A 27442-nucleotide genomic window follows, 5' to 3' on the forward strand; every position below is an offset into this window, starting at 1 on the left:
TTATTGATGGTCACTTAGCTGAGACAGTTCATAGTAACCTATCAATTTTAATTTCACTATGGACATATACAAAAAGAGTCCCCTCACAAAAAGACATGTGCTAGATATCTAGTAGGTATTTATAATATCCACGAAATTTAAGACATTTTCAAGACAGTAGATATTTAAGATATCCAAGACATTGAAGATATTTTCTAGACATCTAGAAGATATGTAAGATATCCAAGACATTGAAGATATTTTCTAGATATCTATAAGATATTTTACTCTATGTGGGGATGCTGATAGTTCATCTCTAATCATTCAACAGTCAATATTCATTTTATTTTAACATTAACTATTTTCTTTAAATTATAAAAATTAACTCACACTACCAAAAATTCGTCAAATAATACATTAAAAAAGGTGAAACCACATATAATAAAGATTTCCTATAGTATCCCCACCACCCACCTCCACAGAGGACATCCTCATTTTCTTCTCACCCGTTGAGAATGGTGGGTCATTCCACCGAAACGCCTGAAAAACATTTTGTAAGTGTCCCTTTTACTGTGTGCCTATGTTTAGTAGCCTAGTTATTTATTTATTTAACCCAAGTGTTACTGCAAGAAGCGTTTTCTCCAAGACCACAGGGTGTCCCATTTATCTTGACCACCCGAAATAACTTTTTGTCCAGATGCAAATTCAAAAATGTGTCCAGCAAAAGTTCATTAGCCATCAAGGGGACATTAATCAGCATGATTGCCTTCCTTGTAGCTTTTTTATTTACGAAGATATGAATAGTGGTACATCTTTTTTAAATGGCACCCTATATTTTTTATTCGGCAATTCATTTCCTATCCTATAACTCCTCCTCTTTTAAATAAAATTAGCCAAATTAAATTAAATGTAAATTAGACAGAAAGCTCTGTAAAAAAAACGTAAGATCGTCTGCATAATTTTATTTGCCAAGTAAAAAAGTTTAACCCTATTACCGCCAGCCCATTTCATGTGGGATGTGCCAAGACTGCCACCGCTATTTTCTGGAATTTGCAACATTTCAGATTTTTAAATTTTTCACCTATTTAATTTATTATACTACATCTAGATTTTTCCCCAATACTTAAGATATAGTGCGAAAAATCCACAGAGGAAAAACCATTCGCCTTGACCGGGATTCGAACCCGGATCCTTCGATTTCCGGCCGAGTGCTTTAGCCAGTTAAGCTACCGAGGCGTCATTCTCTGTCAAGGCGAATGATTTTTCCTCTGTGGATTTTTCGCACTATTTGTGCATTGCGGGTGACTCCGTAAAAAGTTATCACCGTGGCTAGTCCCGGTATACTTAAATAAGTCCAGAGCGAACACCTCTTCGTGTTCAAAGTTCGGGCTTTGCTCTCCGGCTGTGGCGCCATGCGCACGACCTGGACTGCTAGTCGCATCATATGCTCAGCAGTCCATACCACCTTGCCCGGTATAGTCCACAAATTTCCACAGAGGAGAATGACGCCTCGGTAGCTTAACTGGCTAAAGCACTCGGCCGGAAATCGAAGGATCCGGGTTCGAATCCCGGTCAAGGCGAATGATTTCTTCCTCTGTGGATTTTTCGTACTATTTGTGCATTGCCGGTGACTCCGTAAAAAGTAATCACTGTGGCTAGTCCCGGTATACTTAAATTAAGATATATTTATATCTTATTATCATAGATAGATTATCAGGGTTTACTTAAATAACAGCCATTGAAAAGGCCACAATCACAAATAAAATTCAAATAAGTCCCTAGGCCCCGGGCCGTTTTCACTCAACCAGCAAGGGCCGATATATCGGCCCACTGACAGTAAAAGGGTTAAACTAATTTTAACACTTTTCAAAATCGAAAAACTTCATTTTTTTAAGACATATTTGGTAAATAGGGTAGTTTCCTTCATCAAAGAAAACGAAAGGCATTAATTGCGATTCATTACCCACCATTAGTGTATTCATAATACACAAATTATTTGGTTTTTGAAATACCGGTTTAGACGAATGGCAACGGTCAAATTTTATCCTCATTTGAAAAAGGCCAGATTGGCGCCCATGCGATTCCACTCCGCATGACGTCACAGGGACCTAGTTTCTACACGAGAGGATAGGTGTTATACATCGTCTGAGGTTACCAATGCATGCATAAGGCACAGAGCTCAGGGAAACATGTCTTAATAATCACCTATTAAAACTGGCTAAGTTCGGAAAGTTTTCTTCGTTTGATAAGGTATTAATAAACCTTTTTTAAGCCAAGCGCTACCTTTCAGCAAGGTACTCAGCTATCCGCTAGCATCCTGCGACGTATCAGCGCTAAGCCTCGCCTCAAGGTCACCTCACCGGGCGGGAGGGGGAACCAGAAATACGACGTACGGAGATATTTCCCGGCATTCATACTTAAGCGTCGCGTTTTCGTGCGCTTGAAAATTTTCACTTATCATTTAATCGCGAAAAATAGATGTTGTCGTTTAAAAATCTAAAACCGTGAAATACGTACTCCAGGAGTAATAATCTTTCGATTAAAGCAATAAAAAAATAATAGGAAACCACCCTATTCATGATTTTTCAATATTTTGTTTTCTTTTGTGAAGGAAAATAACTGTGCTGTCATATTTCGGGGGTGGGGGATTTGGGGGGGCCCTTCCTGGCTACGCCCATGGTAGCCGTATACAGACTGCCACCCCTAGGTATAACTGTTGCATGATGTTCTGAGTTTCTTCACTAATATGAGCAAATTTTGTACTTCCACACAATTTTTGGGGATGGGATAAAAGGACAGGAGGAGAATATGCACTGGAAAGACCTAGAGGAGGTGGAAGGAGTGGGGGCTGGGGCATTATATTGTAGGTGCGCAGGAACGAATAGGGTAGTTTCCTTCATCAAAGAAAACGAAAGGCATTGATTGCGATTCGTTACCCATCATTAGTGTATTCATAATATACAAATTATTTGGTTTTAGAAATCACAGTTTAGGAGAATGGCAATGGTCAATTTGAACCGCATTTGAAAAAGGCCAGATTGGCGCCCATGCGATGCCACTCCACGTAACGTCACAGGGACCTAGTTTCTATAGGAGAAGATAGGAGTTATACATCGTCTGAGATTACCAATGCTTCCATGAGACACACTTCTCAGGGAAACATGTCTTAATAATCACCTATTAAAACTGGCTAAGGTTGGAAAGTTTTCTTCGTTTGATAGGGTATTAATAATCTTTAATCAGGCTAAGCGCTACCTGCTAGCAGCCTGCATCGTAGCACGGCACTCATATCCTCGCACCAGGTGGCCTCACACGGTGGCAGCCGGAACCAGAATGATGTCACATGGGCTTTTCCCAGCATTCATACTCAGCCGTCGCATTTTCGTGTGCTTGAATTGTGCGTGCAAATTTTCACTTTTCAATCAATCGGGAAAAATAGATATTGTCATTTAAAAATCTGAAAGCGTGAAATGCGTTCTCCCGGAGTAATAATCTTTAGATTTAGGCAATAAAAAAATAGGTAACCACCATATTGGATAAGCTTACTCACGAATATTACACAAGAGGATAATAAAGTCGGCCTCCAAATGTGCGTTTAAAGATTTAGTGTTTTACTGATTGTTCTCGGGATCGCCACTGTGTCAGGATCTGCAAAACTGCCGACGTTTCGATGTCTGATGTCGTGACGGGACGACAACTGCTACCTACTAGGAGGACTTCTACCTGGATAAGGTTCCGAAGGGAGAGCGAATCAAATGCTTTTCAGGAGTTACTAAACTCAGCTTTTATTGTTCTTGATATTCAGCCCATACACTTGCACGGGGGTGGGGGATTTGAGGCTGGCTCGCACGAAGGTGGAATTCTGGGGGTATAAAACTTACGTGGCGGTTAGTAGGGAGAGGCGATGCTGATGGTCGTCGAGTCGTCGTTCGAGAATTACCGCACCTCCCGCGTCAAGGTACCGAAGAGTCCCCGGAGGAGAATTGCATAAGTCCTCGAACGATGAACTCGTCCTACCCAGGCACTAACACACGCACTCCCTGTCCTGCCTAGAAACTGTCCACATGGGACAGAATTTCAGCCCTATATACAGTGAGTCCTCGTTTAACGTCACTTACCGTTCCTGAAAAATTTGTGACGATAAACGAAATGACGTTAATCGAAACATAACATCCCATAAGAAACAATGTAAAAAGTGAACATCGGCTCCTAGACCTCACAATTCCTACGCAAAAAAATTTTAGCGTATCCTATCTGGGGCATTTTATACGATGGGAATGCCAAACTATGGCATAAATACGAGCTCCTGTCTTCATCGACGACAATAGCAGCAGTGACGTAAATCCTTCTCCATTTTTGTATCTTCCCGCATTTGCTCTTCGGCTTCGCCATGTTGGTTGCCCGGGCATTGCCTGGGCATCATCATTGCTGAAACATCGTCGCAGTTACAGGAACCAAAATTATTGTGAACACGGTGAAAAAAGTGACGACAAAATCTCCGAATTCTACACGGAAAAATGCCTCGAAATCACTTTTAAGGTTCCTGAAAACCATTATGTCAAGTAAAACCTTGCGCACCTACCTAAGAATTCATTTTGCAGAAAATTTGCCAAAACTGTAATCGCAATTATCAATAAACAAGACCATTTTACACTTTGTATAGACTGACTATATTACCGCCCACAAAACGAACAACCTGCAACGCCTGCCGCTTCGCCTTTCTTTCTCGTGCAAAATTTAAAGGACTTAACGTTATCGCGAAGCGTAGGTGCGATAAACGAATGACGGTCTCAAGATTTTTGTGACGTTGATGCGAAATGACGTTAAACGGGGTGACGTAGGACGAGGACTCACTGTATCTAGTTCCTTGGGGTGCGGGTGGCAAGAAGGGGGTAGGCATGGGAAAGGGTAGAGTACCCTAGTGCACGGTCCAAATTCTCGGAAATGCTCCTGGACCCACGCACCCTAGGGTGGGAAAAGTAGCGTCACGCCTCCTTTCCCGTCACGCAGAGTATCTTCCCATCACCGCATCAACGCACCCATCGTATTCGGGGCTGTGAGTGTCGAGTGAGACTTTGACAACTCTCAATCTCAAATAAATAAATACTTCACTCCATAGATTTTCAGAACAAATATACTTCTGATTAAAATAAAATATTACACAGAAGAACCATAAACTTTAAAATATTCTCTCAGGTACAATTTTAATTCACAGACTTTAGCCATACAAGCTACAGAAAAACAAACATACCTTTATTTTTTAAGTTCCAGCAACAGAGATAATAACTGAACATGTACTTTAAAATCCGACCTATTCCATTGCATTGGATTACAACATAAAAATCCATCAGATCCTAAAGAAAACCATTTTAAAATTTACAACAACATCTATAAAATAAAACAAATCAATATTAGCAATTCCTTTTGCTTCTTCAAAGCCAATTACAAATGCTTACACGCCCTTGAGCAGAGATGAGTCTTCAACAGACCTTTGGATAGCTGGTTGAGACCAGAGATCAAATCATAAGCTAAGAAAAAAGTTCTCTCAAGTTATGTTATAAAACTAACACATTCACCATGTTGAGATAATACATGGTTCAGGGTTCCCACTCTAACTAAATTCAAAAAGTTCACTGTTTTTTTCTAGGTTTTCACAGTCTAAATGTCTTCAAATTCACAGTCTGTTGATGAGCCATTTTAGGCAGAATTATTGATGACCTAACAATCACCGCCAACACGTTAACTAAAAATTCATCAACCGCGACAGGCGCCGTGAATTCAAACGTAGCAATGAAAGTGCTATTTCTCATGACGTCACCTATCGATATCAAAATTTAGGCGAAGTTTAAGGTTGTGAGTGGCAAAATGGAGGGAGCAGTGAGGTAGGGAAGTAAAGAAGTGTCTGATTTTTCGCCAGGGTTAATGAACACTTTGTTTGCCGATCTTCCAATCACAGCCTCAAGATCAATGTGTCGTCATGGCACAAGGACCAACAATTGCACTTCGAATATACGAGTGGAGATTAATGTGTCTGTACGTGGCTCGGCCTTGAAATATGATTTAAATATCATTTTTTCTTTTGATCTGTCAATTGTATTTCTTTTTCTATAAGTTTGAGAAATTTTTTAGGTTTTATGACGAAATTCACGGCTATTTCCAGGTTTTAAGGTTTTCACGGTTGAGTGGGAACCCTGATGGTTTCAATAAATAAATTATTCCATTGCATAAAAACTTTGTACTTTAAAAAGAAAGACAGAACAAATACATTCCATTAACACTAGAAGCCATTTTGACCGTTTTTGAATTTCATATGGTCTCTTTCCCTTCACAATGTTTAAAAATTGTCAATATTTTGTGACTATTAGTGAATTTTTGTCCTCTTTCCACACACAAAAAATTCTTAATATCGGCTGCATGTATTGCGAAATACTTGCTGATATTCCTAATAGCACCAAAGCGGTCATTTCGACCAGCGTCATTAACCTTCTGCACATTATTCGTGTCCTTCAAAATCAGACTTTCTGGCATTATGCTTAGCAGTCACGTTGACAGATAGAATTCACAACTGATTTTCTGCATGCTTCTATTCAATTTCTCGTTTCAGTGCAATGCAGTTATAGGTACCACAAGATTATTGCATAGACTAAGGCAGAGTTAACCCGCAGGAGTTTGCGTTCAAGTTAAAAAAAACTAAACTGCATCAAAATTTTATAAATTACTTGAAAACATTGTTAATTTGAGTTAAAATAAAATAAACACACTTCAAAATAGATACGAAATAGGAAAGAAATTATTCACAGACAACACCTCAACGAGAGGAAACAGTAACCGGGTCAAAATGACTGCTGCCGGCACTTTTAAGCATGGGAAAAAGAATGCTCTTCTAGTGCTAAGCATTAAACCCATAAAATCATCTGCATTTATAAAAACTTTGAACAGCACAGTACAATATTAAATGAACTATTTCTTTTTTGGTATCAATAAGTCCCTAGACTGCACACCAAATTAGTATGTAGATACAATGGTATACAATCAAGCTACAAAAATATCCATATAAAAACTTTGAGTATCCAAGCTACTAACCCACAATTCCTCAAATAGGTGTGTAGTCAATAGTTTCACTTAATGACATTAGTTATAGTTGGGGAATTACAGACCCCTAATTCATTAATTCATTCATTCACTGTATCATAAAATATTATTCCGACTTCATACCAAGATAATACATAGTACCGTTTCACCGATTTCTGTTTTCCAGATAATTCAGGGCAGTGAAAAAACCATTGATGATTCGATAACGATTTTTTCTTACATTCTTTCATAGTATTGCTTGCGACCCTATTTGTTAGGTAATAGATATAATGATTTTCAAATACCAGATCGTAACAGGGTATCAGAACAAAATAGTTTGAAACAAATCGGTTCATCGGAAGAAAATATGTATCGAGTACCGGTTATCAGCACGACAAAAGTAACGTTTCATTCAAACTGTAAACTTACAACAGCTGTGCAAAAAGTTGATCCAGTTCCAAGAATTTTACAGAAATTTCGGGCCGCAAAATAATTTTTTTACACCGCTTCGATAACACCACTAGACATATGTACAGGTATTTCAGATTAAGATATCTCAACAAATCAGTCAATGGGAATAAAATTTTTGTGTATTGATTCAGCAAAAGTTAGAGATAGAGTTTTCGACAAGCTAGGCGATTTCACATGATCTAGCCAGCTGATGCATAAATTGTGTTTACTTACTTTTTCTTTATTGTACATACGATATAATCATGACTTCAAGACAGTGAAAGATGAAACTTTATCGTGTCATGTATATTAGCAGTCGGTCTGACACTTATGGTCACAGTCAATACGAATTGTTTGATTGGAAAAGTAGAAGTGAAACTTCGCACTGGCGAAAAGGAAAGTCTTCTCTCTTTGGTAAGTGCCTTTCAACTTAATAATACAGTCAGACCCCAATCTTGGGAAAAAAGGGGACTTATTCATTTTTCATGTTCGCTACCATGATGTAAACAGTTTGAGTGTACAGAGCGGTATCTATTGTTGTGTTATCATACTGTCTTCAAATAGTAGCATTGATTTATAGCATTATTTCCCAAGTTCATGTGTTTTGTGCAGGTCAGTTTTGTTACGGTTAAATATAAGTGAAAGAACCGACCACAGAGTCACAAGATAAGAGTATTTTAGTTTTAACATTGTTGAGGCATTACGAAGCAAACGGGATCCAAGTAAGGGGGAGGGGTCTCCTTAACTTGGGACAACACAAAAAAATAAGTATATTAAGAAAATTGGTGGGTTAATATTCCCCATTTCCAAAGTGGAAGGGCTATTAATAATTTAGCTTTTACATTTGAACTTTGTTTTGTCATTTCCCAGAGTACTTATATTCATGCTAAAAAATAAAATCCATCCCAAGTACGTACAGGCTACTGACAGTACCATTAGTTGGGGCGAGTATGGACAAGCAAGACAAAGTCGGGTCATTGCGCCTGCCAATGCCAACATTATATTTCCTTCAGACTTTTGCTTCGCTATACATGAATTTGAGACAAAGACAGATAAAATTTTATCTTTTCTCTTCAGTAAGTACGTACTTTTGAACTTAATAACACAAAATTCCCTTAAAAGCTGCCATATTTCTCGTGATGAGAGAAAATTTTCATGTAATTACTTTGAGCTATTTACACTATATTCGATTTCATGTGACTAGCTCCGAGGGTGAGAATTTACAACAGCACGTCGAGGATCATGTTGAAATGGGTACTAAGGCCGTAATACGTGAAGTGACGGCCATTTTATACCATTAGAACAAATTAGAAAAGATTCTATTTTTAATAAATAAAACGCGTTAGCATAAAAATCCTATTATTTCATTCACAAAGTAATTAAAGCTAACAAATCACACGCTCACGAACCTGCCACCGTCCGTGAGGTTCATTCAGGCGGTATCTTAATTACTATTTTCTGAATTAAAGGCAGAAAGAATTTTGCTGAACGGAACGGAGACCGAGATTCATTGATATATCGACGGCTCTCAGGAGCCGCTGCGTATCGCGCTTTGTCACGCAAGCTTTGGTGGCCATTGCAGGTCGCATAATCTGGCGACAAAGGAATGGCCGCGAAAGCTCGCGTGACAAAGCGCGATACACAGCCACTCCCGAAAGCCGTCGTCATTGATTTTTCTAAACATTTGGCTATAATAACACATTATGGTCCGCACACGTGTTTTTACGTGTTTCCGCCACCAGCGCTTATGTGCCGATCACGCGTTTTTACGTTTTCATGCAGTGCAGTCTCCTGCTGACCTCTACGGATTTATTTGGAACTATTTCGACCTAGTTCTGGTTTGTGCGTCTTCAGGTAGCTTTACTGTTTGTTTTTGTGAAAGTTTTTCTTATTGACGTCTTTTTTATCGACGTTATAATAGTTTGAACATATATTGAGGCCTATGGCATGTAATATGACCGGCCCCAATGGCTAGTCTAGTTTAAAGGGTGCAGGACCAAGAGGTGTTAAATATTATTTTTTGCTCATAATCATAAACACGTCCATGAGCACATTTCTTTCATGCTTCCAAGAGTGTTCAAACTTGCCAAAATGTACGGTATCAGAAAAATAAGGCTGTTAGCGAACCATTGTTTAGAGATACTTGTCGGAAGGGGAAAAACAGCCAATGTCTTGATTGACTCAGTTTTAGCGCATGCGCATGCTACAACTAACAGTCGCTTTTTTTTGGAGCATTAATCTCTCTGTATACCGTGTGGTCAGCTTCAGTCAGTAGTGCACTGTGCAATGTCTTTATAACGAACGCCAGTGTAACAAAGTATTCAGTATAACAAAATATTCATTATAGCGTTAATTATTTGCCGTCCCGTATAACGAAATTTCCAGTATAACATATTTTCCGTATAACGAAATTTCAGTTTAACGAACGTGTTTCGTCAGTCTGTAAAATTTAGTTACAAAAACATTTTACTGCACAGCCAAAGTTGGTCATATGTCAATAATGTATCACGATAACCACAAGAGGGGCAATAATGGACTCTGCAAAACTGAGACATCCAGAATTACTCCTAAAATACAAACCTATTAATCACTGACAAAAACCAAGGTTGAAGGTGTTCCTTGCGGTCAGAAGATATGACCCAAAACAACTTCGCTTCCTTCAGTTGAACCTAAATTTTGTCCACACACTCACTGAAATCCAACCATTCAGGCATTTTTAGCTCCACGACCAATAAAAGACCTACTTTTTCTTCCCTGTTTTAACAGAAATTCAGAAGCACCATTATTGCCGGTTGTTTTTCTTCGTCCTCTTCTCGAATTATTCTTCTCGTTGGAATCTAGAATAATAATAATAAGACCAAGGATTAAATTAGTGATGGGGAAATGATTGAAAAAAATATAATCAGGATCGATTAGAGCTACACCGTCAAAAGGGTCTAGCAGGTTAAGATGGTGAAAAGTGCCCCCAGATATTTTGTAAGACAAAAAATATACACTTAAAATAAGGAAATCGATTCAAGTGCTGGCGATAACATCATGGTTAATTAGTCAGGAGATACGAAAAAAATTCCAAATTAGATGATATTTATTAACATATTATTAGAATTTAGTGAATTGAAATAAAATTGTGAAAAAAAAAGGTTTTAGTACGTTTAATCCACTCTTTTGGAACGTAACCCCTAATTAGTATGGAAGTCAATGGTTCGACTTTCGTAGAAGTTTTCCGGGATGCATTGTGTGCGAACCGGGGGCCACCTGTATTATTTCTTTATGTTACGCTAATTTGCCGAAATACCGGATAATTAGGGTGAGACAAGCGTTAAATCTAATCTCATTAACATAGGTATTTAATCAATTATGGAAGTGCCGGTATACCGGTATTTTTTCGCCGGTATTACCGGGACAGCACTATTATTGCTTTTTTATACTCATCACAAAAATACCGGTACTTTTTCAAGTACCGCCCATGCTCAGTGGGGTCTCAATGTCAAAAAAATCAAGATGGAAAAAAGTCAAAATGTCATTCAGGGAAACTACTCGCCAGAACCAGAATGACGTCACACAGGCTTCTCCCAGCATTCATACTTTGCCGCCACGTATTTGCGCGCTTGTAAATTTTCACTTTTCATTTAATCGCGAAAAATTGGTAGATATGGCCATTTAAAAATCTAAAAGGTGAAATACATAATCGAGGAGTGATAAACTTTTGATTTAGGCATTAAAAAAATAATAGGAAACCACCATATTACTACAGTAAAACCTCTGTAGTGAACCTCTTTACATCATAAACCTCCATACTTCATACCACCCCTACGGTCCCGTCAGATTTACATGTAAATTTATAGGCAAACCTCTTTGTAGTGAACCTCTTTATCTCGTAAAACCTCTATTTATCATACCAAGGAGATACCCCCGAGACGACCGAACTACCTCTGCAAATCGTGTCGAGACAACTAGAGACAATTAATGTAGCTTTGATTACGTATATGGAATGACATTTTCAGCGATAAATGATTCACTCTTTTTTTTCTTTTACACCTTTAATATGCTGTAGTTTTCACGTTAATCATTAGTTGTGGCCATTTTGTTCCATATGAGAGTATACCTAACAGTAAATAAGAAAAAAGGTATCCAAATCTTTTTAAGTGACTGTTGAATTAAGAGAGATCACATCGCTTTCTCTGGGATCAATCTGGTAAAAATCATGTGTTAGCGCTCGCTTTCTGAAATTATTAAATAATGAATATATGTCCACTAATGCACGCATGTTTGATTAAAAACATAAATATAACGTTTTAAAGGACTGTAGGTTCCTTTCATTTCTGAGGGATATGAAAAATGGTGCACATCACTGAAACCTCTCTATAGTGAACCTCCATACATCGAATTGCCCAAATTTTGGTTCCCTCCATTACGATGTAGAGAGGTTTTAACGTAATAACATTCACGGTTTTTTCCAGGTTTTAACAGTCTAAATATCATCAAATTCACAATCTGCAGATAAGGCCTCACATTCAAAATACAGTAAAACCTCTTTGTAGTGAACCTCTTCACATCATAAACCTCCATACTTCATACTACCCCTATGGTCCTGTCAGATTTACGTGTAAATTTATAGATATACCTCTATGTAATGAACCTTTTTATATCGTAAAACCTCTATTTATGATACCAAGCAGATACCCCCGAGACAACCTAACTACCACTGTATATCACACCAAGACAACTAGAGACCATTAATGCAGCTGTGATTGTGTACATGGAATGACATTTTCAGCTATAAATGTTTCACCCTTATTTTTTTTCTTATATACCTTTAGTATGCTGTAGTTTTCACATTAATCATTAGTTGTGGCCATTTTGTTCCATATGAGAGCATACCTAACAGTAAATAAGAAAAAAGGTATCCAACCATCCTAATCATTTTAAGTGACTGTTGAATTACGAGAGATCACATCGTTTTCTCCCGAATCATGGTAAAAATCATGCCATAGCACTCGCTTACTGTTATTATTACCGTATATGTCTGAATTCGTCCCCCCTTTTTTTCCAAAAATACCTATGGTAAAAGTAAAGGGAGGGGACTATATTCAAACGCACATATTTAACATTTCCCGAAACTGAAACCTCAAAATTAGGGGGGGACTATATTCAGAGGGGGACTGTATTCGGAGAAATACGGTAAATAGTAAATATATGTTCACTAATGCATGCATGTTTGCTTAAACATGTAAATATAATGGTTTACAAGACAGTAGTGCCTTCATTTCCGAAGGATATGAAAAAATGGTGCCTACCACTGAAACCTCTCTATAGTGAACCTCCACAGTGGTGCAGCGAGAGGGGGTTTTGGGGGATAAAACCCCCCCCAGAGCACAGACATTTTTTTAAGTTTAATCTATTTTATTTATTTGGATTAATATTACTTATGGAATAGTGTAAGGATTAATAAATTATCCCTCAGAAGGCCGTAAAACTCACCAACTTTAACCATATACCTTAAATTTTTTCTGGCAGAGGGTCCTCGCACCTCCCGCTTACCCTGACAGGTATGCCATACACCCAGACACCCCAGTATTAGTAGTGCCTGAAATAGCAGGGTTCCCACTCTATCTTAATTATGAAATTCACGGTTTTTCCAGGATTTCATGGTCTAAATACCGTCAAATTCACGGTCTGTTGCTAAGCCATTTTAGGCAGAAATATTGATGACCGAACAATCTCCACCCGCACGTTAACTAAAAATTTATCAACGGCGACATGTGCCGTGAATTCAAACGTAGCAATGAAAGTGCTATTTCTCGTGACGTCACCTATCGATATCAAAATTTAGCTTAAGGTTGTGAGTGGCAAAATGGAGGGAGCAGTGAGGTAGGGAAGTAAAGAAGTGTCTGATTTTTCGCCAGGGTTAATGAACACTTTGTTTGCTGGTCTTCCAATCACAGGCTCAAGATCAACGTGTCGTCATGGCACAAGGCACCAATAATAATTGCACTTCGAATATACGTGTGGAGATAAATGTATCTGCTCGGCCTTGAAACATGATTTAAATATCATTTTTTCTTTTGATCTGTCAACTGTATTTCTTTTTCTATAAGTTTGAGAGATTTTTAAGGTTTTATGATGAAATTCACGGCTATTTCCAGGTTTTTTCACGGTTGAGTGGGAACCCTTCCTAGCCTTAATTCCTAGCTGTGCCCCTGAACCTCCATACATCAAATTGCCCAAATTTTGGTCCCCTCTATTACGATGTAAAGAGGTTACACTGTTTTATCATACTCACCAGGTAAGCTCAAATCCATAGATGCATCCTGCTCTTTTGTTAGACGACTTCGTCTCGTCTTAACCCTGTTCTCTCCATTAGACACAACCTTCACTGTGGGCACATACAAATCATCGCCATCTTTTCTGCGCCGTTCTTTGCGTACCTTGGGTGAGGGGGAAAAACTAAGGCTGCAATAGGGGGCTTTGCGGAGGTCAAACCAACGAGAATAATTGAGGGTCATGCTGATTCGCTGCCATTCACTTCGCCTGCGCAACCCTTCACGTCCCTGCGCGACGCACGGCACGTCCGAGGCCACGCTCTCACTTTTGCTGCGTTTCCGCAACTGCCCCGTCTTCTTCCTCTCTTCCTGAGGCGAGAATGGGACATCGTCCAATATGAGGTGATCCATATCACTATGCTCCACTCCAGGGCAGCTTTCGGCAGAATATTTTCTCTTTCTGCGCCTAGGAGTCCTTTTGGTTTCACTTGATGCCACTTCATCAGCCAGCTCCTGCAAAGAATCGACAAAATACAGTAAAACCTCCATGTAGTGAATCTCTTTACATCATAAACCTCCATACTTCATACCACCCCGTAAGGTCCCGTCAGATTTACATGTAAATTTATAGGCAAACCTCTTTGTAGCGAACCTCTTTATCTCATAACACCTCCACTTATCATACCAAGGAGTCACCCTCGAGATGGCCAAACTACCTCCACAAATCGTACCGAGACAACTAGAGACCATTAATGCAGCCGGGATTACGTTCATGGAATGACATTTTCAGCGATAGATGTTTCAAACTTATTTATTCTCTTATACACCTTTAATATGCTGTAATTTTCACGTTAACCATTAGTTACTACCATTTTGTTCCATATGAGAGCATGCCTAACAGTAAATAAGAAAAAAGATATCCAACTATTCTGATAATTTTAAGTGACTGTTGAATTAAGAGAGATCACATTGTTTCCTCTCGAATCATGGTAAAAATCATGCAATAGCACTCGCTTTCTGTTGTTATAAAATAATAAATACATGTTCACTAATGCATGCATGTTTGTTTAAACACATGCATAAATATAATTGTTTAAAAGACAGTAGTGCCTTTCATTTCCGAAGGATATGAAAAAATGGTGCCTATCACTGAAACATCTCTATAGTGAACCTCCATACATCGAATTGCCCCTCCATTACGATGTAAAGTGGTTTTACTGTAATCAAAACAATCATCGTGGGAATCTCAGCATCAGGAATTTGAAAATGCATTTGGATCCGAAAATATCCAATGCGAAAGATCTTGCAGTGAAGCTTTCTCGGGTTTCGCACCGGGTCAGGTCCTCCATTTCTCCTTCCAACGTTTCCACGGACAACTCGCCCATCGTCATAAGGGATTCAGGAATCCAATACCAATTCCTCAAAGTCTCGGGGTATATATGCATAATTCTGAGGTTGAGGGCGGTTCAGTGTCTCCTAATTGGCTGCCAGTCTCCTCGCATTTTTAAGAGGTGGTCCCATATATGGCTTAAATTATAGCCGCAGTCTCTGTTGATGACCGCCCTCACCCACAGAATTCTTTATACAGTGGAACTTGGTTATAACGGCATCGGCTGTAATGTCAACTCGGGTTTAACGTCACATTTTATACAGACCAGCCAAAATTGAACATTTTATGTTATACGAAAACCCGTTCATATCGTTGACAAATATTGCGATGCTCGGGTATAGCGTCGAAAATTTTGCGATTCTTAGGTTGCAAAAGTGCTTCACTGCTGCACTGCTTCAACATTCAGCGCGCTCAGGGAGGTCACAGGGAGTCCTCGTTTCTATACGAGTAGAAAGTAGTTTTACATCGTCTGAGATTACCAATGCATGCATGAGGCACAGAGCTCAGGGAAACATCTCTCAATAATCGCACATTAAAAATGCCTATGGTCAGAGGTTTTCCTTCGTTTGATAGGGTATTAATAATCCTTATTTAAGCCAAGCGCTACCTGCTAGCAGGGTACTCTGCTACCTGCTAGCATCCTGCGTCGTATCAGTGCTCAGAGCCTTGCCCCAAGGTCACCTCACTTGCGGCAGCGGGAACCAGAACGAGGTCACATGGGAGTATTCCCGGCATTCATACTTAGAAGTCGCGTTTTCGCGCGCTTGAAAATTTTCACTTTTCATTTAATTGCGAAAAATAGATATCGTCATTTAAAAATCTATAAGAGTGAAATACGTACTCCAGGAGTAATAATCTTTCGATTTAGGCAATAAAAAAACAAAAGGAAACCACCCTCTTTGCATCCTGCATAAGTGGTAATATCCCCTCCTGAAGTGAAAACGAGAAGTTGACGAATTTTAGGTGAAAGTGTCCGAGCTTTGTGATTTTGTTTGATAAAATTTTGCGAGAAAATGTCTCAAAAACTTTCAGGAGCTATGTGACGAGTTCAAGAATTGATCAAATCGTTCGCAAAAAGTAAGGCGAGAAAAATTCCATTGTAATATTTAATAAATATTCTTCTATAGTACCATGTATTTTTCATTTTTATTGTAGTTTCATCTTGAAATTTTTAAATATACTTGTATGTTTTACTTTCATATTCAATAAAATATCTGTACATATTATGAAAAAATTTTTTCAATCACATTTTCAAATCTCCCGATTGCAGATATATATATATCAATGTTAAGGGTCAGTGGGTTTTGGGGTGACGGTATGAACGTCGGCAGTTTTGCAGATCCACACAGTGGCGATCTCGAGAACATTTTACGAAGTCTATTCGCCGGTAAAAAACTAAATCTTTAAACGCACATTTGGAGACCGACTTGATTATCCTTTTGTGTAATATTTGTGAGTAAGCTTATCCAATAGGGTGGTTACCTATTTTTTTATTGCCTAAATCTAAAGATTATTACTCCTAGAGTATGTATTTCACGCTTCTAGACTTTTACATGATGAAATCTATTTTTCCCAATTGATTGAAAAGTGTAAATTCGCACGCACAATTCAAGCGCACGAAAATGCGACGGCTAAGTATGAATGCTGGGAAAAGCCCATGTGACATCCTTCTGGTTCCGGCTGCCACCGTGTGAGGCCACCTGGTGCGAGGCTATGAGTGCCGTGCTACGATGCAGGCTGCTAGCAGGTAGCGCTTAGCCTGATTAAAGATTATTAATACCCTATCAAGCAAAGGTTTTTCGAACTAGTGCGCAGATTCTATGAGGAGGGATGCTGGCCGGAAGATTTCGTGAAGACGGTTTTAATTCCGCTTCCGAAAAAGAAGAAATCTGTGGAATGCGGAGATTATAGGACTATCAGCCTAATATCGCATGCGGCGAAAGTGGTACTGAGGATATTGAACAGACGAATGGAGGCGAGGGCAAAAGAATATTTGGGCGAAGATCAGTTTGGTTTCAGAAAAGGGAAGTCAACTCGTGATGCGATAGCAATAATGAGGTCCCTCGTCGAGAGGAACCCAGAATATGAGCAGGACGTATATGCGTGTTTCGTGGATTTTGAAAAAGCGTTTGATAGGGTGAACTGGGTGAAGTTAATGGATATTCTCAAGAGAATGGGTGTAGATTGGAGGGATAGACGACTGATTCGTAATCTGTATATGGCCCTCTATCGCCACTGCTCTTTAACGTGTACGCTGAAGAGGTGGTAAGGGAAGCATGGGACGAGTTGGAAGCTGGAATGAAAGTGGGAGGAATGATGTTCAAATCAGTGAGATAATAATAATAATTAAATTTTCTACTACCCTCCCATATGCTTTATAAACAGTATTAATAAATGAACTGGCAAGGAATAGGGTAGTTTCCTTCATCAAAGGAAACGAAAGGCATTGATAGCGATTCGTTACCCACCATTAGTGTATTCATAATACACAAATTATTTGGTTTTTGAAATACCGGTTTAGACGAATGGCAAGGGTCAAATTTTATCCTCATTTGAAAAAGGCCAGATTGGCGCCCATGCGATTCCACTCCGCATGACGTCACAGGGACCTAGTTTCTACACGAGAGGATAGGAGTTTTACATCGTCTGAGGTTACCAATGCGTGCATGAGGCACAGAGCTCAGGGAAACATGTCTTAATAATCACCTATTAAAACTGGCTAAGGTCGAAAAGTTTTCTTCGTTTAATAAGGTATTAATAAACCTTTTTTAAGCCAAGCGCTACCAGCCAGCAAGGTACTCAGCTATCCGCTAGCATCCTGCGACGTATCAGCGCTAAGCCTCGCCTCAAGGTCACCTCACCGGGCGGGAGGGGGAACCAGAAATACGACGTACGGAGATATTTCCTGGCATTCATACTTAAGCGTCGCGTTTTCGCGCGCTTGAAAATTTTCACTTTTCATTTAATCGCGAAAAATAGATGTTGTCATTTAAAAATCTAAAAGCGTGAAATACGTACTCCAGGAGTAATAATCTTTCGATTTAGGCAATAAAAAAATAATAGGAAACCACCCTATTAAGTATTTTTAGTAAAATATGCTAACATGGTCATATATAGGGTCAAATAGGGTAGTATCCTTCATAAAAAGAAAGGCATTGATTGCGATTCGTTACCCACCAATAGTGTATTCATAATATGCAAATTATTTGGTTTTAGATATAGCGGTTTAGACGAATGGCAATGGTCAATTTTATCCTCATTTGAAAAAGGCCAGATTGGCTCCCATGCGATGCCACTCCACGTGACGTCACAGGGACCTAGTTTATATACGAGTAGATAGGAATTTCATATCGTCTGAGGTTACCAATGCATGCATGAGGCACAGAGCTCAGGGAAACATCTCTTAATAAACACCTATTAAAACTGGCTAAGGTCTGAAAGTTTCCTTCGTTTGACAAGGCATTAATAATCCTTATTTAAGCCAAGCGCTACCTGCTAGCAGCCTGTATCACAGCGGCGCACACATCCTCTCTCAAAGGTCACCTCACTAGGCGGAGGCGAGAACCAGAATGACGTCACACGGGCTTTTCCCAGCACTCATACTTAGCCGTCGCGAAATGTTAATGGATATTCTCAAGAGAATAGGTGTAGACTGGAGGGATAGACGACTGATTTGTAATCTGTATATGGCCCAGACTGCGCAAGTGAGGGTAGCGGACGGAGAATCTGGGTGGGCAAGCATTGGCCGAGGTGTGAGACAAGGCTGTCCTCTATCGCCGCTGCTCTTTAACGTGTACACTGAAGAGATGGTAAGGGAAGCATGGGATGAGTTAGAAGCTGGAATAAAAGTGGGAGGAATGATGTTCAAATCAGTGAGATTCGCGGATGATCAGGCGCTGATTAGCCAGTCAGCGAGGGGGCTTCAGGCTCTAGTGGATGCGTTGTACGAGCGTTGCGAGGAATATGGGATGAGGATTAATCACAAGAAAACTAAGGTAATGCGGTTTTGTAAAGCATCACGAGCGAGGAATGTGAGACTTAAGATAAAGGTGGGAGGTGAAAAACTTGAGCAGGTTGAGCAATTCAACTATTTAGGCAGTACATTAGAGGAAAATGGATACAGTAGTAAGGACATCAGGAAGAGAATTGCATTAGCGAAGGAGGCGTTCATGAACAGGAAGGAGCTTCTGAGAGGATCGTTGTGTAAGAGTTTAAAGAAAAGGTTAGTGAAGAGTTTGATTTGGAGTGTAGCTCTCTACGGTGCGGAAACGTGGACACTGAGGAAAGAAGACTAGAGAAGATTGGAGGCATTCGAGATGTGGGTATGGAGAAGAATGGAGAGGGTGAAATGGACGGAGAGGAAAAGGAACGACGAAGTGCTGGATATGGTTGGCGAGGAGAGGCAGCTTTTAGATGAGATACGGAGGAGACAGAAGGTATGGATGGAGTTAGTGCTTAGTGGTGAGGGGATGTTGAAAATGGTGCTAGAGGGTAGAATGTTAGGGAAACGAGGGAGGGGAAGGAGAAGAATAGGATTTTTAGATAGATTGAAAGAGAGTAGGCCTTACTGTGAGTTAAAGAAGTCAGTGCTGGAAGGAAAGGGAGGCTCCCAGATCACTTCTTGCGTACTCCATGGAAACCTACCTTAATCGGTAGAATACTATAATAATAATGTCAAGCAAAGGAAACTTTCCGACTGACTTTAGTCTGCTATAAAAACTGTGTCGATCAGCGAGTATCCCAAACTCACCAGCTTGATTCCGGGATCACTGCATTCGTCCGAATCGCTCTCCAGCATCAAACGGAAGCTCTCCTCCTCATCGTATTCCTGCTTTTCGGGAAGATTTCCTTCAGGTCCATCTGCCTGCGCACCACCTTTGAGGGCCTGTCAATGCACATGGTATTCAGTATTTATTTAAGTTCAACGAGGCCGTAAAACCACCAAGGCCGTAGCCATAAAATATTTTTGGGGAGGTTCATGGAATAGTAGACAAACATAAAATTACTTTTATACGATAAATAAAATAGCGTACACAGTTAAATATACATATTTATGATAAACCCTTAAAGGAAAATATAAAAATATAATTACAAAATTGAATTTAGCCTTCTAGTTTTTTTTTTTGCAGCGACCAAATGAATTAACTCCTCGGTGTCGATGTCAATTCTGCGGTCCCTCAGGAGGCTCATTAGTCACTCACCTCTCTACTAATTCACAGCACTATTATTTCACACACTGCACCTACAATTACACATACAGCACCTACAAATTCACTTATATAATTATTGACTTGAGTCACATTGGACTACTAGATGTCCCTGCGCCGCTATATAATATTGTCTTGTGAGCACCAAGCTAGCATAAAGTATCTATTTATTTATTTTTTCATCTCGGGGGGGATCAATCCCCCTCGATTCCCCCCCTGGCTACGGCCTTGAAAACCACGCCAAAGGTTTTTGGGATCGCCTCACAAAGGAAGCTATAGAAATAAAGCTGGAGGGAAAGAACTTCAAATTATTTTCTGAATAACCCATCAGCAATACCTAAAAATTATTATCTCACCTGCCTCACATTTAAATTACAGTAAAATCTCTACGTAGTGAACCTCTTTACATCGTAAACCTCCACACTTCATGCCACCCCCACAGTCCCATCAGATTTACATGTAAATTTATAGGCAAACCTCTTTGTAGTGAACCTCTTTATCTCGTAAAACCTCCACTTATCATACCAAGGAGAAACCGCCGAGATGGCCTAACTACCTCTGAAATCACACCGAGACAACTAGGGACCATTAATGCAGCCAAGATTACGTACGTGGAATGACATTTTCAGCGATAAATGATTCACACTTTTTTTTCTTATATACCTTATTATGCAGTAATTTTCACGTTAATCATTAGTTGTGGCCATTTTGTTCCATATGAGAGCATACCTAACAGTAAATAAGAAAAGAGGCATCCAACTATCCTAATCATTTTAAGTGACTGTTGAATTAAGAGAGCTCACATCGTTTTCTCTCGAACCATGGTAAAAATCACATGATAGCACTCGCTTACTGTAATTATTGAATAATAAATACATGTTCACCAATGCATGCATGTTTCTTTAAACACATAAATATAATAGTTAAAAAAGACAGTAGTGCCTTTCATTTCCAAAGGACATGAAAAAATTGTGCCCATCACTGAAACCTCTCTATAGTGAACCTCCATACATCAAATTGCCCAAATTTTGGTCCCCTCCATTACGATGTAAAGAGGTTTTACAGTATTAAAGTTCATCGAGTTCAAAAACCACGCCTAAGGTTTTTGGGATCGCGTCATGAAGGAAGCTACAGAAATAAAGCTGGAGGGAAATAACTTCAAATTACATTCTGAATACTCCAACAGCAATACCTCACATTCAAAATACTTTCTTCTGCTAACCTGCTATATCAGTACAAAAGATTTATTTGGAAAATATATATTCATTCAACCTTCAACTCTTTCGGAATGGTAGAGTTTTCGCCTCAGCATTACTGCAGAGCCCAAAGAGGCTAATTCAGTCCCCTCCACACAGAGCCATTTCGTGGGACATTCGTTGAGAAGGGTCGTTTGAGTGGCGTAGCAGAGCAGTAAACCCGATAAGTGGAACTTAAATCATCACTGGGTCATTCCATGTCAGTTCATCCAGGCATGACACCCATCGACTCGGATTTAGATGAAATCTGGCAATTTTCATCCTTCCATGTAAGAATGAAACAGTGTAAAATATTTCTTGGCTGTCTCTAATATTTTTTTTTAGGGCCATTTAAAGTTTGGGTCAAACTGCAGCTTTTCAATGAATGCGGTCTCCAGCAGGGCTATTCTACTAAATGGGGCCATGCGTATGGCTGGCCGTAAGTTTCTTATGGCCTGACCCGAAATTACGGCCTATACCGATTCCACTCTCGAGGGGCCATATCGTATGGCCCGGCCAAAAGTCATTAACGCCCTTTCTGCAGGCGAGTATGAGAATTATAATTGGTACTATAAGTTGGGTTAACTTTTTTTAACCCTTTCACTGATGTGGACGTACCTAGTACGTCCGCACGGCAGACTGCTGTGGACGTACTTTTTCTTCCTCCCTACCATGCGGTCAGCACTTTTGCCAAAGCACTTCGAAGGGTCGCTAATCCGCGACCCTATCCTCGACCAGCTCACCCATGCAGGACCGTCTCCTCGACCCTACGAGCAGGCAGCCTACCTCCCGAAAAGTGACCTCTCCGACTGCAAGTTGAAAATCAATCACTCAATCCGATCATCAAAGAATGATTGTTTTCATCGCACTCCCGCCAATCATACAATCAAGTACGTCTTTGAACCGTGTTCCTGCGATGAAAAATAACGATTTTGTTAACTTTGCTAAAATGGCCATTTTTCCGGTTGTCCGCAGCCACGTTTCCAGAAAAGTTAACAAAATCGTTATTTTTCATCGCAGAAACACGGTTCAAAGACGTGCTTGATTGCTTGATTGGCGGGAGTGCGATGAAAACAATTATTTTTTGATGATCAGATTGAGTGATTGAATTTGAAATCGCAGTCAGAGTGGCCACTTTTCGGGAGGTAGGCTGGTAGGGTCGAAGAGACGGTCCTTCGTGGGTGAGCTCGTCGAGGATAGGGCCGCAGATTAGCGACCCTTCAGAGTGTGTACCACACCCATCCTGGAAGTACCTGCTCCATGGGCCCACGAAACGCATTTTAACCTTTTCGCCGCATGTGAGGAGTAGGTTTTCGGAGATTGAACAGCAGCGAAAGGGTTAAACACTAGTCATTTTTTGAGAGGGAAGTTTGTTCCAACGTGGATACAAAATTAATTATATGTTCCTTAACTGAAATGGACTCTTAATAAAGGATAAATTTGGATTTTCAATAAACTCTGATCTGGCGGCAGATGCTGGAGATCTTTAAAAAAAGTGAAGAGCGCAAATCACGGACGTGAAGAAGCAGAAGATTACCTTACTGCCAAAAAAATGTGTTGCATTATGTTTCTTAGATATACTCCCTCATGAACCGTAATGCTACGAGAATCTTAAAATATAAAACATTTAATAGCAGATATTTCAAGCTACCTACAGCTTTTCGAAACAAGTAAGAAATCTGCTAGCAAATGTAGCACAGAAAGCAAATAAAAGCCCGTTCCTCCGTTCACTTTAACAGAGCATCCATTAAAAAAGTATTTCTAACTGTTTAACTACAAGCGAACTTTTAGTTCATGCACTATATATATTTACGAATTAAGTAACAACTTCTTTTGACGCGCGGAAAGATTTAATGAAAATATCCATCATCGTATGCGAACGGATTACACGTATCCCGTATACGATCCTTCTTTCCCGATGAAATCGGCGTCTTTATTTTAAATATCAAGCCAATGCCCGTTGAATCCGTATAAGTGCTCCCCCGCAATATTCATATATTTCTTGAAACAATCGCTATATAATCGACGACACTCCGTAAATTTCTTCTATAACTCCGTAGGCGAGCAATGTTATTTCGTATGGCCCGAGTTATGACCGCCTCCTAGGCAGGCCTTAGTATTACGGCCTTTGGGCCATCGCTACCGCCCGACTTATGGCCTTTCGCTCAGAGTAGAATCGCTCGAAGCCATACGCATGTCTCGAGGCCGTAGTTATGGTCGATTTCGACTTATGGCCCAGCCATACGATTAGTGGAATAACCCTGCAGAGGCACTTGTACCTCCAGAGGGAAATAATTTGTCTCAGCCATAGTTTTCATCCGATTCTTATGAAAATTTGCAGTTTTACTATAGAAGTCATGAGGATTCCAAAAACTAATTGAAAAATATCCCAAGGGATATTGGAAATTCTCTAAACTCGTATGTTTCACAAGATTTTAGAAAATTTTGCGTCAAAAACATGGTTCTATTAAACATCAAATTTTGACCTGAGGCAATATCTGAATCAAGCTACATTATTTTTTTAAATATTCCTTAACGTATGACCCACCACCATTAAAAATAAAATTCATGGCTTTATGCTAGCTTAGTTGTTAAAAAAAAATTATATTAAAAAATCCCTTTTCACAACTCTGGCAGTCAGTGTTGGGTCCTCCTTGAAGTATGATGAAATGCTTGTGTTAACTGTTTCCTATATCTAAGGAAATAATATTATAAATACACAAGGAGAAGGGGAAGAGTTAAAAGCCCATTGGAAAAGAAATAGGGTAGTTGTGCAATCTATTTGTAATAATGTCCGATTGTAAATTTGGCCCAATTAATCTTCTTTTATGATGTTTTGAATACAAACGTGTAAAAGTTATTTTGCACGAGTTATTTCATAATTAAGTGTGTTTCTATACCCTAAGGTAACACTAAACAAAAAAAATAGAAGGTGAGAAGTGTTACACTACCTTTTCTTTAACTTTGGGACTTATTGTATACAACAACTTGAATATTACTTCAACATGTTTATTCTGATCAGAATCTTATGTTCAGGTGAAAAAAAATTTTGCAAACCTGAATTTTGAAACTATATTTTTGCCTTTATACATCACTAAAACCACATAATAAAAATATTGGAATAGATAAAACATATTTCAGACAAAACTGAGAATTTAGGCAGACATTTATGGGTTACACAATTCCCGAGTTCTCTGAAGTACTCTTATTCTCAGAATTTCTTAAGAATTCACTAGAAATTCCAGGTGAAAGAAATATATTGTAAAGATTGCCTTTGCGTTAAAATATACACAACTAAATAATAAATTCCCAATTATTCAAAGAATGCCAAAATTGGAGCGTTAAGAATAATAAAATTATGATATTCTCAGGAGTTTAACTTAGTACCAAGATTCATGAAGAGAAAATAAATGTGAATAATGAAAATGAATCACAAGCAATGAATATAGGCTTCTCATTAAAAAAGTAAAATGACCAATTTAGAAAGAAATATTCACAGATATCTCTTTGGTATATTGAATGAACACATACAGAAGACGGAAATTACCTTTACATAAAATACGTGAAATTAATGCCAACCGAATTAATGACAGCAAATTTCACAAACGACAAGTGAGTAATCAATAGAAATATCAAAATATAGAATATAGGGTAATTTTTTAGTTGTCAATTACCAAAATAGCATCCACAAGGTTTTCCCCCGAAGACTTATCATTTCTATTCAACGACTCCAAGAGTTTAAAATTTTTGACGGCTTGCTTCTTATAATCATGAAAATCCTGAAGCTTAGCCATGCAGCCGGTGCAAACCATCCATGGAATCCGTTCATCTTTGCACACCTAAAAAATTTTAATAAAACAATCTCATCAACCAATATTTACGATTATTGAGGAAATTCGTCCGAAATTCATCCTCTGAAACACAATCTCAAATCAAACAAAACGTTCAGTAACAGGGTATCACCACACGATGTAGGACTCACCTTCAAATTTAAAAATTCCTCTATTATATCTCCAATGCCGGAATTCTTGGCGTTTTCAAAAACACTCAAGATACTTCCTTCCAACGTTAAGCAGAGTCTGCAAACGCGACGCCCTCCTGACAATTCCATAATGGCAGCAGTTTCAAGCCAACGCGTATTTTTCACACACCGACCTAATGCCAAACAAACTGAATTTTGCTAAACGCCACGATAACAATCTCATATGTTACCACCAAAATCTTTAAGTATCACGTATTCAACACCTACGTATTGTCTATCAACCAAACAATGAAGAGCCGAGTAGGAGCACAATCAAAACATTATAACTACTCGCAAATATCCACGCAAATATAAATTTTTTTAGTAACCGGTCGACACAACAAAAAAATAACGTTATTCTTTTTTATTCGGCGTAGCCAATGGGATGGGCCAATGGGTGGAAAGCGCCTATCTAAGCATTTTTTGAATTGTCGAAAGGCATTTCACCTTCAAAACAACATTTAACGCAAGATACGTGTTCAAGGCAATTCCTTGAGTTCAACAAGATGGCTATTTACCCGCTAATTAGAGCGTTTGGAGAGAAATAGAAGTGGAGATATTCTCATCTCAGTTGGTAGATAAGTGTAGGGCGGTAACTAGGAGTTTAGTTAGCTTGGTCAGGGGGGCCAAAGATCAGTTTGCCCCCCTCTTCCTCGCCCTACCACTAATAATACATCCGTAAGATATTTTTTGAGACATGGCATGGCCACCTTTAATACTTTATTTGAATACAATTTTAATGAGTATTAAATAAGGCCATGGGCGCACGGCCGTTGAAATTACACATTGCGTGTTTGTAATTTAGCAGTTTTATGAATATTATCGTTAAATAATGTAATAATAAAAATTAGCTTTTAAAATTTTGCCATCCGGGCGTGGCACGTGCCCTCTCAGCCCCGCCCTGTAGTTCTGGGCGTGGACATGTGTCTCATCTTAAGTTATAGTTATTCTACAATGCACACAGCCACTTTTTGACTTGTTACCATGGAAGAAGAGTTTAAGTTGTTACCCTTACTTTCCGAAATTCGCGTGGTGATTATGACGACATTAGGTCATTCCTCTCGTTGAATACGAGGGCTTCGATTTTTTTTTTTTTTTTGAGGAGCAACTTATTTTATGGAGAAGTGAATTTGATTTCTCTACTTAAACATGAAAATTGATCTTTAAAAAAATTAGAAATTAAACCTGTTCGTATGCAACATTGATAGATGTCAAGGGTATTACGATAAATTTTCCAAGACAAAGGAGCACTCTAAAATCTATCACGAGCGTTTCTACGCGTCACTGTTACACCCAGTTTACGCCTGACCGTTACACCCAGTTTTTGTTCATATATTTCCCTTTTGACTTAATACAAATCAATGTAGGAAATTTCTGGACCCCTATGAAAAAATTGTATAAACCTGTTTCAAAATTTTATACAATTTATACAATACCATGGTAATTGTATAAATTGTATAAAATTTTGAAACAGGTTTATACAATTTTTTCATAGGGGGAGGATTCCGCCCAAAATAAGTTAGTGAAAGTATACACTGGCTTTGGTACCGCCCTGTGACCCTAGTAGAACCGGAGATTTTAAACTTCAAAGTCGTCGTTACTGACTGACAAAAATGCAACTCCGTTTTTAGGCATTGTCACATTTCTTATGATTGCTCTGAAATCATGCGAGATAAAGAAAATCCACGGAATACGTAAAAAAAAAAGGTTCTAGGTGTTGCCCAAACGTATGCGAAATCTTGAATTTGCGTAAGTAATGGTAATTCCTCTCTTTGGTCATAAAAATGGAGTGTCACTGACTGACGGGAATAGGGTAGTTTCCTTCA

General features: G+C 39.1%; 1 protein-coding gene across 1 annotated transcript; it reads right to left on the reverse strand.

The window, feature by feature from the left end:
• Positions 1-9529: 9529 nt before the first annotated feature.
• Positions 9530-25945, reverse strand: LOC124172628. The gene is made up of 5 exons (XM_046552073.1): positions 25578-25945; positions 25270-25434; positions 19904-20038; positions 13784-14276; positions 9530-10337 (listed from the first exon to the last, which is right to left on the reverse strand). Exons 1-5 carry the CDS (start codon positions 25704-25706, stop codon positions 10207-10209), a joined length of 1053 nt encoding a protein of 350 aa, XP_046408029.1. The 5' UTR covers positions 25707-25945; the 3' UTR covers positions 9530-10206.
• Between the last annotated feature and the right edge of the window lie 1497 nt (positions 25946-27442).

This window comes from Ischnura elegans (genome assembly GCF_921293095.1).
Source record: "Ischnura elegans chromosome 13 unlocalized genomic scaffold, ioIscEleg1.1 SUPER_13_unloc_2, whole genome shotgun sequence".
NCBI classification, from domain to species: Eukaryota; Metazoa; Arthropoda; class Insecta; order Odonata; family Coenagrionidae; genus Ischnura; species Ischnura elegans.